General features: G+C 45.0%; 1 protein-coding gene across 4 annotated transcripts in view; it reads right to left on the bottom strand.

Moving 5' to 3' along the window:
• Nucleotides 1-25541, bottom strand: part of NPRL3 (NPR3 like, GATOR1 complex subunit) — a gene marked incomplete at both ends in the record, with an annotated part of 38842 nt that extends 13301 nt beyond the window's left edge. The window contains 10 exons of one of the 4 annotated variants that reach the window (XM_079542943.1): nucleotides 516-622; nucleotides 2286-2442; nucleotides 2927-3064; nucleotides 8377-8518; nucleotides 9264-9417; nucleotides 12999-13073; nucleotides 16088-16217; nucleotides 19481-19519; nucleotides 24016-24085; nucleotides 25424-25541. In XM_079542943.1, coding sequence (XP_079399069.1) covers nucleotides 516-622; nucleotides 2286-2442; nucleotides 2927-3064; nucleotides 8377-8518; nucleotides 9264-9417; nucleotides 12999-13073; nucleotides 16088-16217; nucleotides 19481-19519; nucleotides 24016-24085; nucleotides 25424-25541 — 1130 coding nt within the window. Of the gene's footprint in view, nucleotides 1-515; nucleotides 623-2285; nucleotides 2443-2926; nucleotides 3065-8376; nucleotides 8519-9263; nucleotides 9418-12998; nucleotides 13074-16087; nucleotides 16218-19480; nucleotides 19520-24015; nucleotides 24108-25367 lie in introns of all 4 variants that reach the window. The other 3 variants (XM_079542945.1, XM_079542944.1, XM_079542946.1) reach the window with 3 other exon arrangements.
• Nucleotides 25542-25820: the final 279 nt, after the last annotated feature.

Raw genomic sequence — 25820 nt, 5'->3', positions numbered from 1 at the left:
TGGGACTGCTCTCCCTGCCTGAGCAGAACAAGAAAAGCAGTACTGATGATTGATTACAAGTGTGGGAGAAGCAAGTTAAATATTAGGAAAACTGTCTTCAAGAACAGCACTCCCATATATGAGAGGCACAGCTGCTCCTGACTGACCTCCAGGTCTGTTTCAGACCTATTTTTATACCTCCACCCCATAAGTTTTGACCTAAAATTATTTTCCTACAGCAGAGTTCCAACCCAAATTCTATAAACATCTCAATAGAAGGAGAATCACAGTGTAAATAATGTTTCCAAGTCCACGTTGCTGCAGAAGCATATTGATGCTTTGATGTTGCTCCCTGCACCAAACTCCTACATGGCTTTGTAATTTCAAGCACAGGGAATGGTTTGCACTCTGCACAACTGCAACAACTTGGTACACACAGAGCTGTCCTGTGCTGCATCCAGTAACACAGGGAAGGAAAAGGTCTCTGCACTTCTCACTGCCTTCTTACTACAGCCATTCATCTTCCTTCTACTTACAGGCAGACACTGGCATTTGGTGAAAGCATGTAGACGTTGTTCTCACACAGCGGATAAATAATAATTGCTTTTCCCCAGTAAACAAGATGTGCAGCAAGCTGGAAAACCTGCATCGAGGGAACATGGAAAAATTAGGAGAGCAAAAAAGCAAAACTCAGACCCTTGGCAACACTTACATACGGTGACAGAAACATCACATCAGATGGCTGCAAAGTCTTGCTGGAACTGAAATGAAAGCGAAACATTCCGTCCTCTCACGCTGCCTTCAGAGAGCGTTTGGGCTTGAATATAACACATGGCACTTCAAAAAGCTTTGACAAGGTTATTAATTTCCAGAGATTTGCATCACATTTCTGAGGAACTCAGTATTTCCTGTTTTTAAGGAATTCCTTCAAACTGTATTAACAGACGTTTAGTTGCATTCTATGCACCGACAACCTATTTTTGTTTATGCACAGAATGCACTTCAGTTTATGTATGAAAAATAAAGTGAATTGGCCTCCACCATGACACAAACATAAAGGAAACAAAACGGTCTTTTAAATGCTTGGAGATATTTCAGTAATGAGTTACACAACGCATTTTAATACGTTTTAAAAGGTCAGTGGTTGTTACAGGCTCTGGAAGAGCCACATAAGTGGCATCTAGGAGACGTAAAATCCAGCCCGTATCATTAGATGTATTTAACTTTGCTTTTTTGTGGAGAACAGAACCGCAGATGAGCGGGGAATTTCCAAAGTTCATCCCACAGCTGTAGAATGCCAAGTAAAACCACAACCACCCTAAGTAAACCTGCACATCTTATTACAAAACAGGACAAGAGAGGGCCTGGACTCGTGACCCAGAACACCTGAGATGACAAGCCATGCTCTCCTTTGTCACACTGAGCACAAGACACATCCCTGGGTCTGAACCTGTCCTTAGCAAGGCTGAATAGCTCTCCCCACTGCAATCCCAGCACAAGCACCAGGCCTGACAAGCAAAGGCCCACATAACTGTGCTGCTCCAGTACTAAGTGGCCAAGTGACCTTACACATGCTTAAGCATGCAGCCAGCAGGTAAGAAGCTGCACCTTGGCTATCTTCTGCCCTTGGGCAGAGAACTGCAGAGATGCACTTTGGCCAAGCAGGTCCAGCCACCTATTTGGCCACGGCAACTGTAAGCACTTTGGATGCCTTCATTTGCACACAGACAACAACAGCACGTTAGAGCCATGACAGACCACTGTGGAATAAGTCAGCAGCACTATTTGTTCCAGGTTTGTTTTGCTCCTAGCTACCTAATGGGAAGGCACAGAAAAGGCAGAGATGTTCTTATCAGTGGAGCACAAAGACTGCACAAGAAATATCAGTCACAAGGTGGAACGCAGGAAATTCCCATTGGATATGAAGAAAAGTTTTTCACTCAAATGCTGGTGCAATGCTGGACCAGGGCCCAGAGGGGGTGTGGGATCTCCATCACTGGAACTATTCAGAATTCAGACATACTCCCGAGCAGCCTGCTTTCACAGACTTGCTCTGAGCCATGGTGTGGGTTAGAGACCTCCAGGCTGCCCCACCACCCCACAGCAATTAGTGATTCAGACGTGGACGCACAGTTACTGCACCACTGATCTTTGTCTCTCCGGTCTGCCCCACACTGTAAGGCTCAAGAGTTCTGTTCACACGGAAAAAAACTGGCATCTCATATACCACAGAAACACACTGGCACCAGAAAGAAAACGTCTCATGAATTAAAAGAATCTCAACTACTGCTTACAGTTCCCCATACCTGCAGCAATGCCAAGTCAGCATCCTGAGCCAGCTGCTGCAAATTCTTCACAGCAGAGGTAGTTTTAATTACTCTCACCAGGGCAGGAGAGCAGTCCAAGGGGAGCTCATTAAGCAATGACTTCTCATCATTTAGAAGCAACAAGGCATGGTAAGGCCTGCAGAAAAAGAAGGGAATACATTTGTAGAGTAAACTGCAACTTTTCCTGAAGGTGTACTTATTCCCAGATTGGGATACCCCGTCAATCTACTGGCAAAATGAACCTCTTAACATCCTTTTGCTGTAAGCAGATTTAGAGTAAGCCTATTTTTATTTTACAAGATAAGATGTTCCCCATTAAGAGGGGAGAGAGAGCCATATAACTGGATGCCCTAGTGACTACAGGAAAAAATGATGGCACTGTGTTGGCACACAACTAATCCTAGAGAATTAGACTGAAAAGAACTCATTTGCATTACTGAAATATAGAATGAAATAGAAGAGAAAAAAAAGCAGGAGCTGGTTACTTTTGCAGATATAAAGCTGTAAACACAGAGAGCAAAAAATTAGATATCAAGGGGCCCAGGCTCTCTCTCCTATACAAGAAAGATTAGTCCTGAGTCAACAGATTGAAATGGACAGTCTGAAGGACTTGCTCTTACCTGATAGATTTCAGGCTTCTCTCAATCGCCTCAGGGGGAATAAAATTTGTTGCAACATAATGGATTTTATGAGGCAGGCAGAAGCTCACTTCCAGCCAGTTGTTGATATGTAACCGGACCACTCCTGTTGTACAGAGGCTACAATAGGAAGAAAAAAACCACATACAGCATTTATAGCGTATTGCAAATGAAAATAGTGGTCCAGATTCACTTCTGCACATGAGTCACATCAGGACAAGAAAGGAGTGAGTGTCCACCTCCAGGCTGGCTGAGGCCAAGCTGGCTTCTAGCTGTGAGGCCTCCCCTGCCTTGTAGTCGCAGAGCACTGCACCCTATGAGGCTTTGGGGCAACCTTCTTCCCACTGATCTGCAGCTGCCCCTGCTATTAACACTGCAGCAGTATCTCATGAGAGAACAGTTTCTTGAAGGTCTATGTGAGACCCTTACACTAGAACACACACACACAGGGCTCACTTTGGGTTGTGACACTTCCAGATACTTCAGTGATGAATGGAATTGAGTCAGAAGCACTTCAGAGGAATGGAAACAGGAGTCTCTGAATCTAAGCAAGAAATGAAGCACACCCAGATAGGTACCTACAGCTATTGGAAAATGAGCACAGGTGGGGAAGAGAACAAGCCACTAAGCTAGCAACATCTTACAAATCTTTATAATGCTCCCAGCCTGCCAACATGAGAACATGCCTGGGGTCAGCTTTGGTAGAGCACTGAGCAAGGGAGAGGAGGCAAAGCTGAGCATCATTCCTTCTGTGGGGAGTGAGGAACAAACACGAACTTGCAAATCAATCCTAAACAACAGCCAACTTTGTGCTGGAGAGCTGCTCAGCGTGCCTCCAGGCTGCTGTCCTCTGAGATGTGTATCAGAGCTCAGGGAAAACTGTATGAACTCACACCTCATCCTGAGAAGCAAGGCCAGCCAGCCCAGCACCAGCCCCTAAGGACACACAGCCTGGGATCAGTCACAAGGAGTGTGCATGTAGGTCTGTCATACATGTAGAACTTAACAGGCCGTGTTCTCAGACAGAAAGGATCATCTGGCCCCTTCCAAACATCCTCTGGTTTTAGAGTTTGTTGTAAAAGATGTTTGTTTTTTTTCTAAACAAGACAATATTTTGAAGTTTGCACTCTGAAAATTCCCGTCTAAATTTGAAGCAAAATTGTGTTGAGATTAGCAATAGGACTTCTGTGTCAAGAAAACATGAGAATTTCTTCTCTGCACAAAACACTCCAGGAACAGGCAGTGTGAATACACGTCCTGGACACTCCCTATGAGGTGGCTTAAACACTTCTACCTACTGCTCAGCTTCCAGACACAAACTAACATGCTCCTTTTTAACCTCATCTGGTTGTAGATAGAGCTCAAAGAGAGATGGAAATTCAGCTTTGAAACAAAAGCATCAGCAGCTCATGCTGCTAGCAGAACCGGCCACCAATGCACACCAGTGTGAGAGCATCAATATGATCCCATCCTGCCCTTTCATGAGGTAAAACCTCACTGTAGACAATGCTCTGCAAAGCAGTGGCCGTGGTTTTGTTCTCAAATCCTGCACCGAGCGCTGAGAGGTATTTATTTGTCAAGGTGCAAAAAGAATAAGCACTGCACATGTCTTCCTCTTCTTAAGAATGCACTGAAGAGATGAGCCTGCTCTCCTGGTGCTGCCATCTCCCACCTGCTCAGAGCTCCAGGCCCTGAGGCAAAGCTTGGGCAAACACTTCCCTTTCTCTTGCATTAAATGCTGCAAGTCCATTAGCACTGCTTATCCCACCAGATGTACATAGCTGACAGGGAAAGATGGATTATCTTAAATACATGCACAGAAAGAGCAACCTGAAGCAGAATTCACCCATTCACACCAAGCACTCACAAGAGAAAACGTGACAAAAAATCCATGAGTGATTAGGAGAGGACATGAAAGCAAACGGGGCTGTTAAAGTGGGCGACCAAACAGCGACAGCATGAAGCACTTGCAGGGATATTTTCACAGCGAAGTCGAATGTTCAGAAAACAGAAAAAAGTGCAGTTGGCTCCTTTCATCCTCTGGCCCATGTGCACGATTTCAGAAGCTTTAATTATATAATTACCCTCTCCACAGCATAATTTTGTCTGCAGTGCATTATACAACAATAGTTTAAAATTAAAGACAAGGAGAAAAACAGATTTTGAGTTCTGATCTCGAATTTAATTTCATTTTTCCACATTTGCATTCAATCCCAAGCCCTCATTATAGCTTTCTATAATGGTTTCTCCTCCAGTTCTCCCCCCCTTGAGCAGAAAACAATTTAACTCTAATAATCTGGCTGAGAATAAGCAGTGACCCCCAGCAACAACGGATGGGACTGCACCCGGCCAGTCACAGGCAAGCAGTTACACCACAGTATATGCAAGGATTTGTGAAGCACGAAATACAGTCACAGCAAGGAGACTGGGGTTGAGTCCTGAGAGCTGGGGCTGCTCTGCTGGAGGAGCCTCAGGGGATCCCAGCAGTGCCATAAATACCTGAAGGCTGTTTGCCTCACGTGCATTACTGTACATCTGTCCCTCCTGAACTTCATCTGCTGTTTTATCCAGCAGTTTACCAGCATTCAGCAGTAACAGCAAGCCCTGGGAGATGGCTAATGAGACCAGGAGGAGCAAAGTTCAGAAAGAAACAGAAAGAACCAGAGCAGCCATGGAGCCCCTTATCAGAGGATGCTGCGGTCATTAAATATTTACTTTGGCTCGCGGGAGAGAGGGCTGAATTCGGGAAGTGAGATCAGCTGAAGGCTCTGGAATATACAGAAAGCACCTCCAGAGCTGCCAGCTGCAGGAAGCTGGGGAATATTGGATGCTCCTTTGCCCTATTCTTATGCTCTGCCCAGAACAGCGGCTGGAAGCCACCGCCCCAAAGTGGGAATCCAAAGTTTCCCAGTATTCTGCATGATTCCAGCCTTCTCTGCACAACTCCCAACAGAATATTTCACCTCACATTTATGACTTCCTACAGACACAGAGAGTATTTTATGTTTATCCCATTTATATCAGAATTTAATAACACCTGCTAGTTGCAGTAAACTCACATCTGAGTTTGTTTTTGCTAGAAGTTGTGACTGTTTGGAGCTCTGAAATGGTTTTATGCTTTGGTGTAAAGGATGCACTCACTGTCCTTTGGTCAACTAACTGCAGCTCATTCCTATCTTACATACATCCATATACATCCCCATATCATAATTTATTATTCCCCTTCTCAAGGTAGGATGGACTAGATCCACTGAGCAGTTCTAATCCCACTAGCTAAAAATGTATGAAGGCACTTTGTGTATTAAGAACAAAGAAATAAAACAAAAAAAGCCAATCCTCCCTTTTCACTTTTTTTCTGATATAAAGCTAGTAGAAATTTGCTAAAACCAGATGAGCAGTTAGCTATCATCAGCTAACCAACTAAATTATCTGCACCTGTAGATAAACTTAGTGAAAGCAGTCTTTATTCCTTAAAATGAACACTGGCCTGAAAGAGGCTCACACTATAGAAGAGGTCACTGGAGGTGCTAGCAATGGCAACTGTTGGTCTGGAGCCATTGCTCCTTGCTCTATTACAGTGCTGGAGTATGGGAGGAGGAAAATGAAAAAAGATCCCCAAATCAGTTTTCTGAACTGACTGAAGAGAAACATTCTGGTTTTAGCCCTTAAGAGTCAAAAGGTCCCAGGAAGACATGCTGACTACCTCTAAATTCCCACTTTAATAACACTCGGTTCCTACAGCAGTAGTGCTACAGTTCAGATGACCTGGAATTGCTTGCTGCCTTACAAACTATGGATGTTTCATTCCAAATGCAAAGGACATGCTGAATTACAAAAAGATTCACACACTCGTGGTTCTGCATAAACCACCTTACTAAGAGATGTGTTGGATCTTGCCTGAATTACCTCAGCACCATCTACAGGAAAGCAAGGGCTAGGCAGCATTTCTGGAGCAACTGGGGTAATTCAAGTGGCCCTTTGTCTGGAATTCCAAGAACACCATCCAGCAACACCGCTGACTGCTCTCAAACAGAGCTTTGCACTCAAATGCAAAGTCATTTTTTACTTTTACTAACAGCTTATTTCTTAGGTTTGCTCATGACAATGCTGTGAAAAGCAGAGACAAAATATGCTGCACATCCTCTCTCTCCCTCCCACACTGCCTACATGAGAGAGATTGCTTTATATTACCTCTGGGAGCCAGCACCAATGCACGCTTTGCCCTGCTCCTCGTTTTGTGGAAGGGCAGCAGTAATACACCCCACGAGCTTGGGCCTGTGTGCTCCTACAGTCACAGCTACGTGCCACAAGATGTCACTGTGTCACTAAAATGTTTGGAAACGAGATAAGGAATTGCCTAGTCACCAGCACACAGCCTGAGAGGAACAGAACAAAGTAAGAAGTAGGTGAAAAATTTCAGGTAAGAACAACAGGCTACACAAAGAGTGCCCTATGCTAACATTTAGTACAAATGTTGGGAGAGTTGCACTGAACAGTAAACAAACATGCTGAAAGTCAGAGTTCTTGAACACAGTGTAAAAACATCTTACTAAAAGCTTTATTATCATTTAATTATTTAGGTTCTCAGTGTCTTCCCTCTGTATAAGGGAAACTGCATCCCAGGGAAGAGTTGCTCTGAGATAATGCAGTGCTCTGAAGTCAAAGAAGGAACTCAACAGCAGTTTGCCTCAGCCCAGACAAACACCCACATCAAGGGGCACATCTCTCTGCCCACCAAACCCTTCTGTTCTCTGTCCTTATTTCCCCAGGTGCATTTCCTGAATGAAACTGTCTGCTCAGCATGAGGAGTCAGCACTGACATGCTGCTGGAGGAGGACGCTGGAGGAGCTAGGTGCCCAGCTCCTGCTGAAATCCAACCTTTAATCCACACTTCTTTGAAATCCTCGCCAGAGCCTTTAATCCAGTCAAGAAGCAGCATGTTGTACTTTCCATTCTGCTGAAAGTCTCACAGTCTAATCCAAATTCTATGTCTAGACATGCACAGTGTAGACAAATGCAGGCAAGGCAGTATCTGGCACTGCCATCAGTGCCTGATGTAGCGTTTTTCCCTTACCTGTTGGTTTTGAGCACTTCTACAGAGATAAGATATTCATAATTTGACACTTTCCAATTCTACAATTTGTTTGTCATTACGTGCCTCTATTCTGAAGAGGAAAATAATTCTTACAGCTGCAACAGACCACCAACTGTTAAGAAACATAAAATACCCAAAGAGACACCATGGTGATGATTAGGAGAGCAATTCTGTAACCATTTCACCTGACAGCAAGCCTTCACATCATTCTACCTGGTCTGAAAACAGATTTCAGTGAATCAGCAACATGAGGAGATGGATAACTGCCCAAGGAACAGGGCCAGGAGGTTTCAGTGAGAAGCAGTGTGCTACAAGCTACGAAGAAAATGCTACTTACCTGTCATATGTCTCTTTGAGATCTCTGGCCAGTTTGCACTTGGGCAGGATGTGATGAAAAGGTGACTGTGGCCCTTCTGTAGCTATGGAACATTTCAAAACAAGAAAGCAAATAACTAACTTCAAAGTAGAGAGAATTTCCTCTTCTCCCTCTAGGCACAAATCTGCACCATAGGCACAGAATCCCTACCTTCTTGATTTACACTTCTATTTCAAAGCTTTTATGATAATCCAAGTTAAGTGTCAAGATAATAAAGTGAATTAATGTCAGCTTCTTCTGATGCTCAACTCAGTTAAACACACATATTTGTGAACTTGACAAGCAATGATATTAAATGGTTTTGGTTTTATACATACTAGCTCTAGTTTTCAACACTTGCAGCAAGACGGTGCATCAGACGGGGCAGTCAGTTCACCCTGACTGTGCTTATTATTTTAGTTAATTGCTATAAAGCATGGTCAATAAAAATGCTGTAACACAATTTGTTGGCCATGTAAACAGGTAAAATTTTTACACAAGACGTCTGGTGACTTGGGACACAGCATTAGCACGTGCCAGGCTTGCTCTAGGTTGAACGAAGCTGCACCACACGAGTTCTTCCATCTCAGTCTGACAGGCAAATTCAAACATTCAGTGCACACTCTCCAGTGATTGCTCTGAACTAAGATAGCAGAGAAAGCAGCCAAACTACTTCACTTTTAAAGCTGACATCTCTGCACAGGAATTGTGATCTTGGATGAGGCAAAATGCAATCAAAAGCTGTCAGAATGCTAAGGAGCACCAAAACGAGCACGTCCTGATCCCAGCCACAAAAGGCTCCATCAGCACTTTTCTGAAAAAGTACTCCTGACAAACATATTCCTGTCCAATCTAAGCTCAGTACTCACTTTCTGACATGGCAGACACTTCATCCTGAATAGCTAAGATGAGTTTGGCCTCCCTGGTCAGGTATTGGCAGCGGCGCTCCTCGTGCTGCAGGACGATGGCGATCCGGCGGGAAAGGTTGTGTAGGCAGTTTATCACTGATGGATCTGCATTGGCCTGCAGGCAACACAGAAAGTCAGCCACAATCACATTTATGGAACTAAAGTGATGGGTAAGTAATCAGAAGCAATCAAAGTAATCATCTTCAGCAGATACCACCGTCAGCCTTTGGCAACAGGCGGAAAAAAGGAATTTTCTCCAAGAGCAAAAAAGCTGTCAGAGATATCCACAGGTAAGGAAGAGCAGGATGAGGGATTTCTAAGCTTTTCCTTACACAAGAAATTAACGCAGCGCTTGGAGTATGTGACTCAAAGCTGTTTTATTTTTTCCAGTTGTTTCTGGGCCTTTTGCTATCAGAGAAAGCAAAGAACTCAATTGTACACATCCGGGAAGAAAATATCAAGTTGTTTGAAAAGGAGGAACAACATAGAATCACAGAATGGGTTGGAAAGGGACCTCAAGGATGATCAAGTTTCAATCCCTGCGCCACAGGCAGGTCTGCTAACCTCTAGACCATGTGCTAGAACAGGCTGCCCAGGGCCCCACTCAACCTGGCCTGAACACCTCCAGGGCTATCTCCAGGGCCCCTCTGGGCAGCCTGTTCCAGCACTTCACCACTCTCTTGGTGAACAGTTTCCCCCCGACATCCAATCTAAATCTCCCATAGTTTAAAACCCTCCCCCCTTGTCCTAAACATCATGACATTCAGCTCACTGGGAGCGCAGGGACAGCAGTGCCTTCAACACTGTTTATACTGCGATTCTCTTACATCCTCACAAGACAAATGCTAATTTTATTAGAAGCACCAACGCATGATCAACACTTTGATCCGAACCAGAATGAATGTGGGTTTACATTCCAAAGCGTTTCACGAATACGGCTCGTTACAAACACTACATTTGTGCCAGTCCCCTTTGTGCTGGAAAAATCTATCACATAAGGACAGCTGACAAGGGGGGACTTGGTGGCTCTAGTCAGGGAGTGCACAGCACACAGCTGCCTCATGTTTGTTAAGATATTCAGAGGAATTTACAGTTCTAGCAAGTGATAACTTGGCACGTAAACTAGCAAACCATGAGTCAACACTTCTGAATTCTGCTGTTGTTGCTGAGTCACGACACGTTGTAGCCCTGAAGCTTAACACAGCAGGACGGGTGCTGATTATAGCTTTTGGGACTTTGCCTGCTGTCTGCCTGCTGCAGATGGACTCTCCTCTTTATCTCAGAATACCTCCACCCACACTTTGCAGTGCACAAATTTCCACTTGCTTTACGCACAGCACTTTCCAAAAACTTGACAGTTCTCTACGAAGTATGAGTGTCTTATTTGGCAAATACCATTCACTGCCGCATTAAACTACATCAGTATCCTCACTCTGCCAACAAAAAAGCAAGTTTTCCCTAGAATCACTAAACCAGATTCTAAATAAACACCTCACCAAGCCCTGGCAATGCTGTGAGTGAAGCAGCATTGTTTGCAGCACTCCTGCTTCCTCAACGTGCAAAAGTGTCTGCATGTCCAGTTACCTACTTACAGTCAAAGCAGGATGCTTTACTAGAAGATCAAGACTTTTGAAGCCAATGTCTGTCAGCGTGTGAAATACAAAATCAGCTTCTATTCAAACTTAGCACCTCCTAACCTAACAATATCCCACGGCACAACACTGGATCCTCAGCAGAACTTGAGGAACAACTTCTTGCTTGATTCAGACTGGCATAACTTGCTGGCATAACTGTCACTTGTGAAGCCTTGCTCTTTCACTGAGGAAAAGCCACTTGGACTGTGGGTATGCATATGTTAGTCACCACTGGAAAGCCAGCGGTAAGAAAAGTACTACAAGTACTTCACAGCCAGGTAATTGGAGGCTTTTAAATCATGACACTGTATCCAAAGTCGTGGTCAAGCCAAAATCAACCATCTCTAGAAAGACAGTTATTCCAGCTCTCATTTAAAAAATGTTCCTTCACACGTATACAAGGCACAAAAATAGTATGATGGCTCCACGGATGTAATATGTGGGCTGCAAAGAGCCAGAGCTCAGAAATCAAACAATGCATGAACATAATGAAATTTCTATAGTTTTATGCTATCAAATTAGCCAAATCAGGATCTCTTGACACGGATCCTAACTTCTTATCAATAGATTAGATCTGAGGAGAAAAAAGGAAAACATAACTTCTCCAGCTTTTTGTTTAGCATTAAAATTCATTTATTCCTCACACGTTCCTTCACTTCAATCAGAATGCTACAGCCAGCTGCTCCCTGGCATGTTCCTTCTTTTACAGAGATCTCATGCCTAAGAAGTGGCAGCTTCCAAACACCTCCCACTGAATTGTAAAAGAGGCCTGGAGGCAACAGCACAGTGCATCACACAGCATGACTATGGGCACAAAACAGGGTTGTTCTGACATATCATTTCAAGAAAAGCATCAGGGTTATAAAAAGGAACAGCTTTTGTCCAAACACACAAGGACTGCCAAGAAAAGTCTTCAGGCATCAAATCAAGAGCACCTTCATCCACAGACCAGTTTTAGGTGAAACTGCAAGACCATTACCCCAGGAACATGGCCTCACTCAAAGCACTATGAGAAGAAAGAGGGAAAAAGGGGAGGGGGGGGAGAGGATGCAACTACATAATTCACATCGTTTGACAAAGTCAAGTGCCTAATTTATTATTTCCATAGACTCAATTGTCTGTTATTCAGGGGAGCACTGAATTAGAATGCTCCACATAATGGAAAAAAAAAAAGCCAACTGGCAAAACAGGTCTAAGGACTCAAACCCATTCCTTCTGATCCAGCCCACATAACTCCTGGCCCAAGCGATACACCTTCCCAGAACCCAGAGCACCGCATAGCACATGGAGCTGCCCCCCATCCAGGTCTGAATCCAAGCTAGTAAACCTTTCCAGTAAGGTGTGATGGCTCTAGAGTGCACAGAGCAGATTTCTAATGGCTCTGCACTGAGCAAGCTTCAGCCAACCAAAGCCATGGCAAGGCCGTCACTCACAAGGCTGCCCACAAGTGCCACCGTCTGTGTGTGCTGCTGCTCTGATTCTGGAGCAGAATTGGACACCAAGGTCAAAGTTGCACGGAGCCACAAAGGCCCAGCAAAATGCTAGTGCACTACAATGGATCTGGGCTTATTCTGGGCAGAAGGAAAACAGAGAACAGCATCTGGCACACAGCACAGGAAGACACAGGCTGCCTTTCCACACAGCTAGCTTGGACAGGATTCAATGGCACTGTTAGAAAAATCACAGCAGGTCACCATTTCACAAATCACAAATGACAAGACACGAGCAAGATTTGCAACAGAGGTCACATATAATTTGCAAAGTGATATCTTGCAAGCCTCTACCCTATGGCTATTTAAAATAAAACAAAGAAAAAAACAGCTCTACAGTATGTCCTGAAGACAATAACTGTGCTTGAGCTATATAGAGCACCAGGCTGAAAAAGTTTCCCACTTCTCAGTGTGATGTTCTATACTGTTTATTTTTGTTGTTTGAAGTGAAAATCTCCAAGTGAAATCAGACACCAAATATTTCAAAAGAGACCACTGGAACACGAGCCTGCTGCACTCTGTTACACAGCTGAGGTGCATCCCACTCCCCAGTGACAAGGGACAGTCCTTACCCTTAGGGCAAACACGACATTGAAGAGGATCATAGTGGGCATCTCCCTCTTTGGTGAAGGATCTGTTTTGGATACCTGAAAAAGAAGAATTCCATAGGCTTGTGTGCTTTGGAACCGGTAATGAAGGGAGAAATAAGAGAGAAAAAAAAAAAAAGAAAAAATAAGAAAAGAAAAGCCTAAATCAGTCAAGTAACAGTTTGCTGAGAGGACAGACAAATTGAATTAGAACATCAGAAATGACTTGCAAAAAATAAAACCATGTTATTTTTTGAAGTGTCACAGTTGTTCTACATTTTCCAAGAAGCTGATAAAGCATTTTGGTCAGAGCAATAGGAGTGTGCAGCAGTCTTACAGGTGTCCTGTATTGCATCTTAGTACCATTGGGGACCTACCCAGCAACTTTCCTCAGCACAACTGTCATATACTGTTAGCACAGAAAATTTCTCAGCCCCATCCACATCTATTTCTCTCTTTCTAAAAATCCCCCAAAGCCCCCATTTGGACTGCATCATGATTAAAGCTACTGCTTTCACCCGAACTACTATGCTCTAGAACTGCCCCAATTCCAAATCAAATTGCTGTGTCCATTTGTTCTCAAGCTACAGGTTCTAGGATGTCTTGTGAACTTCAGTAAAGATTTAGAAGCATTTATGAGCAGGGTCTGATTCTTCTTTAAAATCAAAGAAACCAGCACAATTAACATCAGCTGGAATTGAGCTAATTTTCACCTCACCTCTTGTGCAAGAAAAAAAGAATCAAATACTAAAATGGAATAGAAAATGGTGAAAGAATTTGAAGAATTCAGAACATCGCTACATAAAAGGCAGTCTGACACCTATAATTAAATACTGGTGCTTTTGTAGTTTCTGAATCTCATCTGAGGAAGAATTTGCTGAGCTGTCCTGTGCAGTAACTGACTGTGGTATGAACACCAAAGGAATTCAAACCAGAGACTGTCAGGTTTCTCCAGCCACTGCTTCTGCACCATGGGAAAAGAAAGAAACAATCTAGCATCTTCCTAATTGCCAAAGGGTCCCTGATTTATCCCAAGTGAAGCAGCAAAGATGGCTGCCACGTTCAGAACATTCTGGAAACTAGAAAGTGCCTGCTAGGGTGATAAGAACACGCCCAAGAAAAAGATTCTACTAGAAGCAACAAGAAGGTGTTTCCTGCACTCTGTCATGTTGTTTATTTACCCAGATGCAATTTCATTTAGACAAACTGAAAATGAAGAGAAATTTCATGCAATTACAATAAAAGTGGCTACAAAGCAGAGAGAATGTGTAACATGTGGCGAACAACTGCAAATAGGACTTTTCACTTTCATTCAGATTCACCACACCACATTTAGAAAGCTGTGCCTTTCGGACAACATAGGCAAAACAAATGAATCTAGTACTGTGAGAGAGCAGGCCATTGCTGTCAGAGCCCCGAGGGCACCAAAAGGTCTCAGCATCGTTGACCAGCACCACTTGGGTCCCCACTTCAGCCTATGGCCCAGGAGCCATGCTAAGGCTCAGTCTGGGACCTTCGATCCCTGTCCAAGGGATTGTCCAAGGATTGGAGCTGTGCTGTGGGTAGCTTGTTTCCTGGATGGACCCCACCAAGTACACAGCAGCCCCGTCCTCCAGCCCTGCCTCCAGCTCCATCTCCCTTTGCTCCTGGCTCCAGGCCCTGGGCCTGGTTCATTTCTCGCCTCCTGTGGGGTTGGTGACAGACCCTGACCACAGCAGTCAGATCCACACCTCTGTGTCCCATCTCGAGAGGGTGCTGCCTGTGTGGGATTGCCCAGACAGCAATGCAAAAAGTCCAGAGCATCCCCCTCTTCTCTCCTCCCTTCCTTAGTCCTTTCCTCCATCATTTCACAAAGCCTCATACACACTGAGATGGGAGTTTCTTTGACAACAACACAAGGTAACACCTTGTCTCTCTGTTGCTATTTGCTGTATGTGTCTGAGCTAGAACCATGAATGGCAAAACACGAATTACCCTGCAAACCTGCTTCAGCTTCCCAACACCTGACCCACTAGCTTTCTCCCACCAGCACTTTCGGTGCCCTAGGGTAAGTGGGCACTGTTGTTCTAAGCACAGACTAGGCTTTCTGAAGTACTTGCACAGCTTGGGGGCACTTGAATTTTGTCTTCCAAAGCATCTTAAACATTTGAGGGTTGAGCCTCGGTGATATTCAGTCACATTTCCTGTAGGCTCACGAATGAGTTTCGGAAGTGGAACACCAGCAGCTTTTGATGCTTGATGCCAGCTTCTTACTTGGATGAAAGTAGTCCTACAGCAATCCGATCCTCTAAATATCAAGCAGCAGTTGCCAACAATCTGTTTGCACCTCTAATTATAGATAGAAAGGATGACAGAATTGGCAAGCAGATCTTTGCCTGAAAAACCAAACAGTTTTGTAAATTTGATGAAAAATGAGATGAAAGCAGTTCAGTGATACAGATTAGTGTTGTATTCAGAAATTACCAGGCCTACTTCATTTTCACGGTCTGTCAGGACGAAAGAATGGGAAAGGGATTATTTTCTATATAGAACCACGCAAATTCTTTCCTAGAGTTAAGCAGGGCCTTTTCCATAAGCTGGGTGGCAATTGCTTTCATTCCAATTGGATAAAACACAGGCCACAGATCAAGGTCTCAATACAAACAGCAGCCTAAATTTGTCCATGAGAAAACTTTAGACCTCTTTCTAACATCTGTGAGCGTTTTGTTTTGTTCGGTTGTTTTTTTCTTACTGCCATGCTAATTGGAGGTGCAAAAACCCTACCATGCAACAACTGGCATCATAAGAAACATGGATTTTGGGGTGGACTGTTTATTACTACTTCTCTTTATCCACACTGCTTTTCTTAAGTAACCAGATGGGCTTTTCTGGGAACCACTGACACAGCTTCCTCAGTTTGCCACTCGCTGTGGTTACCTGGAAATACATACAGACAGCTCCAAGCACTGTGAAGAATCAGAAATCAGGAAGAAACAGGATCAAAAGAAAACATATCCGTTCTGAATTTTAAGTCCCCTAACTAAGATACACAACTGGAAAAAAAAGCATGCCTGCAAGCAGCTCTCTTACCATACCTGCCCAAGGGCATGCTGAAGCAACGTAGGGTGGCCAACAAAGCGAACATTATCAATCTTCAGTTCAAATTTTTTGCCACACATATCTGACTTTGTAGCCAAAATTGTTGCCAGGATGACATCTGAAAACCTTGAAGAGCAGAAAGAGAAGTTACTACAGTTTTCAACAAGCACACCACTTGAATGTTCCTCCAAGCAGATTCATTTAATTTGTGAGTTTTTTTAATATTGTAAATTGTGTCCAAATTACTGTACCTGCAAACCCCAATTATGGAAAATTAAGAATCCCTTAATTATATCTCTCAGATCATCGCAATTATCAAACAGGAAGCATTCAAGACAAAGGCTGCAGGGTCATGCTTATTTAAGTACATGCTCAGCAAAATACATTGGAAAGATTAGATGCAGTTTGTTTAAATATAAAAAACAGCTTGAGTTAGCCATTGCCTGGATTTAGCTGCAGGTTAATTAACTTACTAAGCAACTACATACCAAAACAGCCTGTCACTCAAGCACCACAAAGACCTTTAAGCCACCCACTGTGACAGAGGGGAAGGCAAGACAGAGCTGATTCAAATAAGAGAAATAAATATTCTACGCTTGTCCCTCCTATTCAAATCTAACCTCATGAAAGTTACTTCACTTAGCAGATCTCAGGCTGCAGCCAAACGCCCAGCAGCACCCTTCTGAGAGCTGCATGGCATCACCCAGGCTCATGTGCTGCACTGAACCAAGACAAAGTCAGGGCAGTGAGTCCTCATTGGTGCCCACCTCGCTGCAGTGGGACTGCGCTGCTTCAGAATTGTGGTGGGAAGAACACAGCCACAAAATAGGAAGGCAAGTATCTACAAGGAGTCTGCCAAATGAAATACATCCACAGGTGCAAAACTGGGTCAGAACTGCAGTGTGACAGGGAAGGATTCTGCAGCCACTTTCTGATGACTTTACAATATTGGCCCGGTCTTTCAAAATGCTCCTTTTCCTCAGGGCATCCCCTGAGACAGCAGAGCTCAAATCCCTAGGAAAGGGGACCTCAGTGAGCTGCCAGGGGCAGCTCATGATTGCAGGATGGGAGCAGTGAGAGGTTTGATATTAGCAATGTTCTTTCCTTGTCCGATTTCTCTGAGACTCCCATTTTACCAAATGGATATCGAGCCAGCTTCTGAAGAGACCAGCTATTTTAATCATGGCAATATTTATTTCAGTTTCTTTATTTACATTCACGATGTGTTCCCCTGTCTGACCACCCCCTCCACCACGCAGGTACCCCAGATAACACAGTATCACTCAGAGAAAAGGGCAGACACGGGTGTGTTCCACAGCCACCTTATCTCCCGGCCACAAGCAGGCCCTCAGTGCCCACAGAAGCAGTCAATGTACCACATTCCTGGTTTTCTCTGAGTGAGTTACAGTGCATTACAGGGACAAATATACACACAAGTCTTTTGTGTGCATCCACCTGCATACGATTCAGGGGCTATTTCTTCACTAGACCTACATACACTGAAGGTGTAGGATAACACAGGGCCCTTTGAGATGTGAAAGCCTCTGATGCTTGCACAATAAAGTCATCCCAACCATGGCTGGCTAGTGGAAGGGGCAGCTCCATACAAACTTCCAAAGCTCTGGCCGCTCTGCTCCAAACAGGATGCCCAGCACTGCTGAGGGCTAGCAGAGACAAGGGGAGACTGGCCACAGGCTGCTGGGGCACTGAGCCAATGCCCCTCAGCCACAGCACTGGGGTGGGTTGAATAACACATGGAGTTTGTAAAGAGAAGGTAATGCTTCTTCAGACTGGGCCTGGCTTGGCAGTCCCTGGTGATCACATTTGAAATAGGAAAGAAAGTCACCAAGACAGCAGTGAGCTTCCCCTGTTCCTTCTGTCCTGCTCAGCTGTGTCAGTCAACAGGCTCTTCGTGGAGCCAGGCAGACTGTAAAGCAAGAGATCAAACTGACCGTCTGCTTTGTTAAGTGGAAGCAGGAGGGCAAACTGGGAAGTGCCTGCTTGCTGGTAAGAAATGAGTCACTTCCTTCCCTCAGCAAAGGACATCTTGGGAGCTGGAAAACCAAACTTCATTGTGATGACTTACACCACTGTTAAGATTTAACTTCAACATGGAATTACAGCAACAGTTGCTTTCATGCAGAACTGTGGTGCCAAAAACTTCAGCATTTCCACAGGAGAGCTCATGACACTGACATTCACCATCAGCATGACTTTGCATTTGGCTCGGTAGGGAGCAGCAGATTGAAAGGTTAATTTTGTAAACCTTTTCCTACCTTCTTGCTGGCTGGAACCTCCTTCTGGGAGAATGCTCCAACAGCAGCCAGGTGACATGCTCAGGATATGTACAACCCTCTGGATGGCTTGCAGGGGTTCCACCTGATGGCACCTCCAGAGCAACCTGGACTCCAGACATGTTCCCCTGGTCTGACAGCCTGGATGCATTGGTTTGGTTGTTTGATCCTACCTGTCACCCCCCAAAACCACTGCATGTGATTTATTCATTTCTCAGGCCTCTGGATGACAGGGAGATTGAGGGACAGCAGATATGTCACTGCCATCACTTGATCTCAGACAATAAAGCAGCCAATGCAGGCTGCCTGCTGCCACCAGCACCTCCTCTGGAACTGACACAGCTGAAACAACAGCGCCTTTGCCTTAGCATGCAGACAAGAGGGGGAAAGGATCTCAAACAGAACTTCAGTGTTTCCCCAGGGGTGGATAACCACTTTTAAGGTGCCACAGAAATCCAAAAATTCTTTATAATTTTCAAATTACAAAGAATTTGTATTGGAGGTAGGGTAGGGGGAGAGCTGACTATCTAGGTGACCATCTTTATGCTACACAAGGACTAGAAATGTATTTTAATACTTTTGGGCCCTTGGCAGAGACAAGCCCTTTTCCCTCTGCACGTTCAGGAAGGGCTATAATGCACTTGTCAGTTCAGCTTAGAAGGGCACCAGGAAGGAGCAGCTGCTCAAAAACAGCTCTGCAACGAGCTCTGCATAATTACTGTGAGATTATAAATAGTTCAGTCACTCATCTGTACTTTTCGGTCACTGCTTGTCAGAAGGCAATTTGCTTCAGGGCTCCTTGCTGGAATAACTACAAAGCTAAGGCTATTCTTTTGCACTCTTGGAGGATTCACATTAGGGACAGTACACACTCATTCTGATTGCCCTGCAGAAAGCACAGAAGTGTTAGTAGGACCTCTGTAATTATCCTAGCATTAACTGTTAGCAATAGTTTCCTACAGACACTGTGATTTAGCACATAATTGCCTCATCATTTGGTGTAAAATAGAAACCAGAAACAAAGCACATTGACAGGATGGTGAGAAAAGAAAGCCATTCTAGACAGAGGTGGTTGTTGAGAACATTTGGTCTTACCCTGAAACCAATTGTTCATCGGTTAGAGGACATTGGTCTCTGAAATGGGAACATGGCCATAAACACAAACAAAAACATAAACAAAATAAACGACGCAGGTACATAAAATACAAAAAGAAAAAGAGAAAAAGAGAATGTTAAAAACCAGGGGGATCTATTAAGAGTTAAACTCCTGTAAAGAAAACGGTAAGTATTGAGAAGAGGCACAAGTTAATGGTAGGTGAGGTGCTGGGATGTGGTGCAGGCTGAGCTTGGTGGCATTTCAATTCTCTCAGCAGTGCTATGGCAATGTGTTCCCACAACCTGCTGCACTTACGGAACTGCACTCATTAAACTCACGCTTACCTTAAAACAGACAAACAAACACATAAACAATAACAGAATAACAGCAGAGGTTCCACTCTGAGTTAGAGCAGACTCCAAAAGTCGGTTTGTTTCCTAGAGCTTCACCAGTGGTTTAAAAGGCTTTAAAAGCTTCACGCTGCCCACTGTAGAAAAGGGGAGATCAGATGGAAACCTCCAACAATTATTTAATGCAGGAGAGAGCTGATTTCCACTGGTCATGTTGAGAAGGTAGAACAACCCTAGAGGACAAACTATACAAAGAGGGTGATATTACAGAAAGGGATGGATGGGTGACCGGAAAGGAAGAGGCTTACAGAAAGGAAAGCTTTCAGAACAAATAACAAGGAGAACACTGAGGTTCCAGTGAAAGGGGGACAGAGGATATAGAAACATTACCACAGGAGAACGACTGTTTGTTAGAAAGGAACATCCTTTGTTTCAGTAGCTTGGGTTTCTGTAACGAAAGTATTTAGCCAATTGATGACATCAATGCTGCAAAGCTTACTACATCTCTTTGGTTAAGTCAGTTATGCTACTGAAAAATGCAACGTCCGGTGCAACAGGCTTCTTTATGTGCATCTGCATTAGAATTTGTGCTACTGTATCCCCTCAAAAAAACCACCAAAACAAAGACATTTAAAACCAATTTAACAAAGCTTTATCTTCTGGCTTCAACAGAGCTAATGCACAACTTCGCATTTTTGGGAGAAAAAAAGAGAATAGCGAGCATCTCCAATAGCTCTGAAGGGTGTATATTATTGGGATAGCACTCAAATCTGAAGGATCTTTTTGAAGACAGTAAATTAGGGAAGTATGAGAAGAGGCCAGCATGGAGAGTCACTGACAGGTCATTCGTTTCAGCAGTGACAGATTGTTCTGAGCACCTCTCTGTTGCATGGCCACCCCCAACACACCTCAACCACTTGTGCTGCTCAACTTGTTTTTGAGAGGAATAAAAGATCTATATTCAAAAGACCTACAGTTACAACTCTGCGGAACAGAAATCATATTGCCAATACACACCAGTCACTTGGAGGTAGGACTTCATGAACAGGCTGCAATTCTCTTTAAGTAACAGAAAGCATAATGAACAGCAGGAAATTCATGTCTGAAGGATTCAAGAAATCCAGTTACGCATGCAAAGATGGAAATGGAGAATTACGGCACCTAAACTGATGTAATTTTCTGGAGCCATAAAGAAATACTTACAACTCAACTGCTCCACAAGAGATCGGCTCAAAAGTAACCACTCTGGCTTCTTACAGCTTAGAAAAAAAGTGGTATTGAATGTTCTCTAGGACATATTTGATCCTAGATTGACAGTGAATTGAAGGCAGTCATCCAGTATAAAGCAGGATGGGTCCAACCTTCATACAAACTATTGCAGTGACTAGATAGATCTGAAATAGCCTTTGTTACTAAACATGAGAACATTATCAAACTTGCCACACACCATCCGCTCAGCTTAGCATCTGCCCTCTCCAAAACCCCGATTCATGCTGCCAAAAAACATCCATAGCTACTACCGATACGTGGTGATTTAAAGGCATCTTTTTGCCAACCATTCTTTGAAGCAGCCTTCCAGAAATAACACAGTGATTTACAAATGACTTTCACGTGGGACAGCTCCAATCAGATAATCGAAACCAGCAGCACGTGGATGGGACTTCATGCTGATGAATCTGAGGACTGCTGCTCCAAGGAGAGCGCTGCTGCAGCTCTGTGCTGCACCAGGACAGAACTGCTATGGGGAGACAGGAGGGGCTCTCACAAACCTGGTCACTCCCCTGCCTTCAATAGAAACATAAAATAACCTGGAGCCCAGGGGAAAAAAATCATACTGCTTCTCAGCCAGAATCCCACTGGCTCACTGACAACACTGGTTTTATGGCATATAATATTTAAGCTCCTTCTTTTCCTTGTCCACTCACAATGACTACAAGCCACAGGTATCTCCCTCTCTCCCCAGCCATTGCCCCTCTGCCTCTGCTCACTCCCAGGATCTGTTCTTCTGCACAGTCCCAACTCTGTTACACCTCCACCTGTCTCATGCATATCTGAGCCACCTGCTGTGCACAGCCCTGAAGAGACTTTATAGCTTCCTGATGGAAGGTGCACTTGTGTACCTAGTGCTGGAATATTATTTCTATCTATGTCATTAAGTCTAGTGAAAAGATAAACTTCTTCTTGCCTAATGTGACTTATCAGTACTTATAAAGAGCATTGGTAATTTCTTCTACTAGCAGGTACTGCTGAAGAGAAGGATATTTAGCTGTTGCATTAAATGCACCTGCAAGCTTCCCTTCTACATTCCTGTGAGAGAAGATAGCTTTTTCAGTGCATTCACAGCACTGGGAATATGGGATAGAGGTTTTTTCATGAACAAAACTGAAACAAATGCAGTTTTGAAAGACACTTTGAATTTCTGAGTGCAGACACACAGCTGTGTGAGCAGGACTAGTACTTCAGAGCAACAAGATGCTGCTCCCACCACCCCCGTACCTGCATCCATAGGGGATGATACCAAGGCACGTCCTGATAACAGACCTGTGCTGGCAAACACCTCAACATCAGGTACATAAATATAGAGCTTATAAGCTCCAGTAACTCAATAACCATCAGGTGCAGACAGTGCAGGACGGATTGGTGTGTGTACTGCTGTGTAAGACTGCACAAACAGCAACTGCTTTTTCTGAAGGCCATCACTGCAGAGGGGGATTTCTGTCTTGGTATTCTTTCACTCAGTGCTTCAGAACGGCCCACATCCATTCGGTGGTGTGCCACAATACTGATATTTTGTGCTGAGGGAACTCAGCTCCCTAGAAGCTCAATAGCTAATACCTGACCCAAGAGACCTGAGTGCTGGCCCTCAGCCCCTGATTCCTGCACACTGCTACAATAAAACCATCTGCTTGTTTAAGGCAGACTGCACGTCAGGACATTCAACCATTCAATACTTAAAACTACTTTCAGTAAAACACTGGACTACGAGCAGTGGTCTCACCTGACCACAATTTGTCAAATTATCACAACCACCAAACACTCACTGAGCGCTCCCAGGCTGCACACCTGGCACTGTCCTGTGGACAGTCTGAACTGCCATTCAAAGATATCAAACTTTAGAAACACATTTTGGTCTTGCTTCAGTTCTGCACTGTACCACACTGTGTTCCACGGAGACAAGACAGAACGCTGCAATGGAAGGTTTCAAAAATACCAGAAGATGTAATAGACACAAATGACCTCAAGCAAGATGTGTTTTACTGTATACCTCTGTTATACTGTTTTCCTAAGGTGCCAGTCCTGGAAAAATGTACGAACTTAATGAACTTACTGCCAGGGATGGCTGTAATTTTAGTGAAACTATTCTTAGTCACACTTAAGAACCAGCTTACATTTTGCAAGGTTGGCATCTAAATTGCCTTTTGCTTAAAAGCAATGACAACTTCTTCATTCTTATATCAGAGAACAGCAGCAACTACTCCAGCATTAATACCTGAAATTAAAAGACATGCCACACAAAAAAAAAAAGTCTACAACTGAACTGTGGCCCAAGTTTGTCTCCTATCTGATAATGACAGATTTAGAACACAGCAGATTTCAGATTTTCTCCCAACACCAGTTAGAGGGTCCACGTCTATGTATGTGTATGCTGAACAACGCACCACCTCTGCTCGGTGCTTTTGTTACTCTCTAATTTCCTGCAGCTGAAAAACTCAGTTTCTAAGTCTCAGAGCCCTCCTGAGCCACTGTTTCACTTCATGAATACACAAGCAGCTACATCCCCGGAAACAAAGTTAGTTACTCAGCAGTGCACAGCAATTCTGTATCACTGTTAAGCTAAGGAAGAACATGAGGCAACTGTGTAAGAGAGCCAGTTACAGGTAGGTAGGTGGAGAAAAGTGGATTTTAGCCAAACGATTAACGCTTCTGGCTCTGAAAGAGTACCACAGACTTTCTAACAAGCACAGCTGACCCGAGCTACACTTTGCCTGGAATACAGCAGACTCACCAGCATTAGACATTTCTTACTATCAAACACTGATTTTCTCCTAACTCAGCATTACAATATCCCTCTGCAGGTCATCTGTGCACTACAAGTGTTTGCCTACTGAACTAGCAGTAAGAAAAAAGGAGGCCAGCTCCTCCTCAGTTTTAAAGTCAGACGAGGAGAATCGTTTTCTCCCTACCTGGAGTCCCCATCTTGGTCCTCTGAGGTATCACCAGAGCTATTCACCGCATATCGACTCCGTGGTTTATCTGAGGCAAAGAATAAAGACAGCTTTCTCAGGGAGCAATCTCCTGAAGCATACAGTAAGGTCTTGGTTTTGTTTTTGCAGCTCCCACTCAGACACATTAACAAATGGGAGCAAGAAGCTTACATTTTCAAGGGACATAGAGAAAACAAAGGCATTCAAAGAAACAACTTTCCTGCCAAGTACCAGGGAACAATTCATGTTAGCAGAGCCATTTTGCAATTCAAGGAAGTGAAAATTAAAAATTCATCTCATTAATTATCCACATTCTTGCTCATGTTTCAGGACAATAGTGATGTTCCAGAAGACCCCTCTGCAGTGACACATACCCAAATCTTTTACCAACAAAAAGCTGGGGAGCGGCAGGAAGGAAGCAGACAGTAAATAGCAATAATCTTTTTGGATTTTACTTATAAGGACAAAATGGGGTTAAAAAATAATTCTTCCTCAGTGAGAGATGACTCACGATCTAAAAAGGGGCATTAAAACTCACATGAGATACAGGGACTAGTGTGACAGGACAAGGGAAAATGGTTTCAAACTAAAAGAGGGCAGATTCAGATTGGATGCGAGGAAGTTCTTTGCAATAAGGGCGGAGAAGCACTGGCACAGATTGCCCAGAGAGGTGGTGGGTGCCCTGCTCCTGGAGACAGCGTCAGGCTGGGTGAACGCTGAGCACTGATGGAGCTGTGGGTGTCCCTGTTCATTTTGGGGGAGTCGGACCGTAAGGCCTTTAAACGTCCACCCCAATTCAGATGATTCTATGACTGTGATTCTGTGACATATGGCAGCTGGCAAACAACCCATGGGAAACAACCTCATCCCTGGTTAACAGCCTCAGATCACACACAGGGCTCACCCATCGCGTGCTCACTTTGGTGTGTTCTCCCGAACTGTTAAATGTTCCTAGGCACCACACTCACACTGAAACCGAAACCTGATTGTAACGCTGCCTGGCGACAGGTTAGGTTTGCAAGCCGTGATGCTGTAATCCCACAGCACTGACCACGCTAAGCCCTCCCAAACCCACTCTGGCTTTTCAGCAGCGCACTGCAAAGCGCAGGACACCGACGCCAGGGCTGGCCGCACACGTGGGCACGGCTCCACATCCGTCACTGCAGACCCACGGCAGGGCTGTGCGGAACGGACAGAACTCATAGAGCAACTCGAGTAGGAGGGGACCGTCAGGGATGCGGTCCGACCCTCGGGCCATCCAAGCACAAACCCTGCGCCTGACAGCGGGGTGCCACGCCAGCCGAGGGAGGCCGTGGAGGGGCCGCCGGCACCGGGCCGGATCGCGGCCCCGCGGCACGGAGCGGCCCCGGGCCCGGCGCGCACTTACTGGCCTGGGCGGCGGGGTGCTCGGCGCCGCGCTGGAAGGGGAAGCGGAAGAGCAGCTTGTTGCCGCGGCTGCCCGAGCTCACAAGGATAACGCTGATGGGGCTGGTGCTCTCGCCCATGCCGCCGCGCCGCAGCGAGCACCGGGCGGGCAACGACGCGGCTCGGCAGGAAAGCGGCCCGGCCCGCGCGACTTCCGCTTCCGCGCCTCCGCCGCCGCCGGTTCCCCCGAGCCGCGGCCGATCGGCGGGGCGGAGCTGCGGGCACGGAGCTCCCGGGCGGCCCGCGCTCGGGGCCCGGGCCGCCGCTACGGCGCCCTCGGTGCGGCCCCGCGCCTCGCAGCTCGGCGCCGTGCCCGCAGCGCGGCCCGCACGGCCTCGGGGTGCCCGGCGGCGGCCCTC

The sequence above is a fragment of the Tetrao urogallus genome, assembly GCF_951394365.1.
Source record: "Tetrao urogallus genome assembly, chromosome: 15".
NCBI lineage: Eukaryota > Metazoa > Chordata > Aves > Galliformes > Phasianidae > Tetrao > Tetrao urogallus.
This window is presented reverse-complemented; position numbering and strand designations above follow the sequence as displayed.